This window comes from Corapipo altera, unplaced genomic scaffold (genome assembly GCF_003945725.1).
Source record: "Corapipo altera isolate COAL_440 unplaced genomic scaffold, ASM394572v1 61237, whole genome shotgun sequence".
Lineage (NCBI taxonomy): Eukaryota > Metazoa > Chordata > Aves > Passeriformes > Pipridae > Corapipo > Corapipo altera.
In genome coordinates, this window is record NW_020891082.1 from 1 (window position 1) to 1,472 (window position 1,472).

At 60.7% G+C, this 1,472-nt stretch overlaps 1 protein-coding gene across 1 annotated transcript; it reads left to right on the forward strand.

The window, feature by feature from the left end:
* Positions 1 to 6: 6 nt before the first annotated feature.
* Positions 7 to 1,464, forward strand: LOC113942511 (PHD finger protein 7-like; the record flags this gene model as incomplete). The annotated part of the gene is made up of 5 exons (XM_027633626.1): positions 7 to 171; positions 259 to 365; positions 572 to 685; positions 818 to 936; positions 1,093 to 1,464. Coding segments are annotated over 5 exons (877 nt in total), but the record flags the coding sequence as incomplete, so codon positions are not given.
* Positions 1,465 to 1,472: the final 8 nt, after the last annotated feature.

Genomic DNA, 1,472 nt, shown 5'->3' on the forward strand with positions numbered 1-1,472 from the left:
CCCCCCAGGGCCTTCTGCCCCACACACAGCCCAGAGCAGACAGTGGAGGCGACTCCAGAGCCGGGCACCCAATGCCTCATCTGCATGGAGCCTGTGGAGGACAGAAAGACCTTCAACACCCTGGTGTGCCCAGCCTGCAAAACCGCCTGGTTCCACAGGGACTGCATCCAAGTAGGAGTGGTTCTGTCACCCCCACGGGCACAGCAGGGGCTCAGCAGCACCAGGGCCTCACTCTTGCTGCTTGTGTTTCTCCTGCAGGGACAGGCTCTGCATGCTGGTCGTTTCTCCTTCCAGTGCCCCCTCTGCAGAAATGATGAGGCATTTATAAGAGATATGTTCACCGTGGGGATCCAAATCCCCTTGAGGTTGGTGTCCTTCTGCCTGGCTCAGGGGGTGCAAGTGCTGTGCTGTGCCAGGACCTGCCCCAGCAGTCCTGGCCCTGCCCTGGTCCCTGAGTCCCGGGTTCAGCTTCCCACAGGAGCTGGAAATGGCACAGGGGGAAGGCAGGGACACCCTGCACCTGCCCCATGCCGGGGCAGAGGGAGCTCATCAGTTTTCCTTTTCCCATCAGACCACCATCATGGGAGGGCTTTAATGCATTCAATGAGATGGGAGACAGACACAGGCACTGCGATGCCAGTGAGTGCCTTTTTCCAGGAGGCAGGCAGGAGGCAGAGGAGGAGGGGTAAGCTGCCAAAGCTGCACCCCAGGGCTCTGCAGGGCTTGAAGCAGAAGGACCCAGGAGAAGAGCTCAGCCAGATAATCCCACGCTTTGGACACTTTGTCCTCACCTCCATGAACCTGATTCCTTCCCCAGGCCCTGGCAATTGCTCCTGTGCTCCTCCTGTGCTGCCGAGGGCACCCACAGACGCTGCTCTGGCCTGAGGAACAGCATAACGAGATGGGAATGTGATGGCTGTGCTGGTCTGGGCACAGGTAACAGGCAAAGCACCCTGGTGACCGTGGGTCAGGCAGTGGGTGCCCAGGGTGGGTTTGGCAGAACCTGTCTGCTCCAGGAGGGCTGGAGGCACTGCTCTGGCCTATCCTGCCCCAGGTCTGGGGTGGCCTTCACATTCCTGCTTCCCCTCACAGGCTCCCGAGATGAGTCAGAGCTTGCTGGTGTCAGCGTGGCCAGACAGTCAGGATTGGAGCCTTCTGATGGCTCCAGGGAACCCGAGACCGTCAGCCCCAACACAGGCAGCCTGGTGCTATCAGGGCTGTCTCCCAGTTCTGCACCACTGGAGACCATCAGCCCCAGCCCCAGCGTCCAGGTGCCATTCCCTGGATCTTCAGCACCACAGACCAGCAACCACCGGACCAACCCCCAGGCAACATCGGAGCAGTCTCTGCAATCTCCCTCACAGGAGACGAGCAGCTCCAGCCCTGACAGTCAGGTAACATCGGGGTCATCCCAGAGCAGCTTCCCAGCAACTGAGGACAGCAGCTGCTCCAGCAGTCGGGGGCCTGACCGC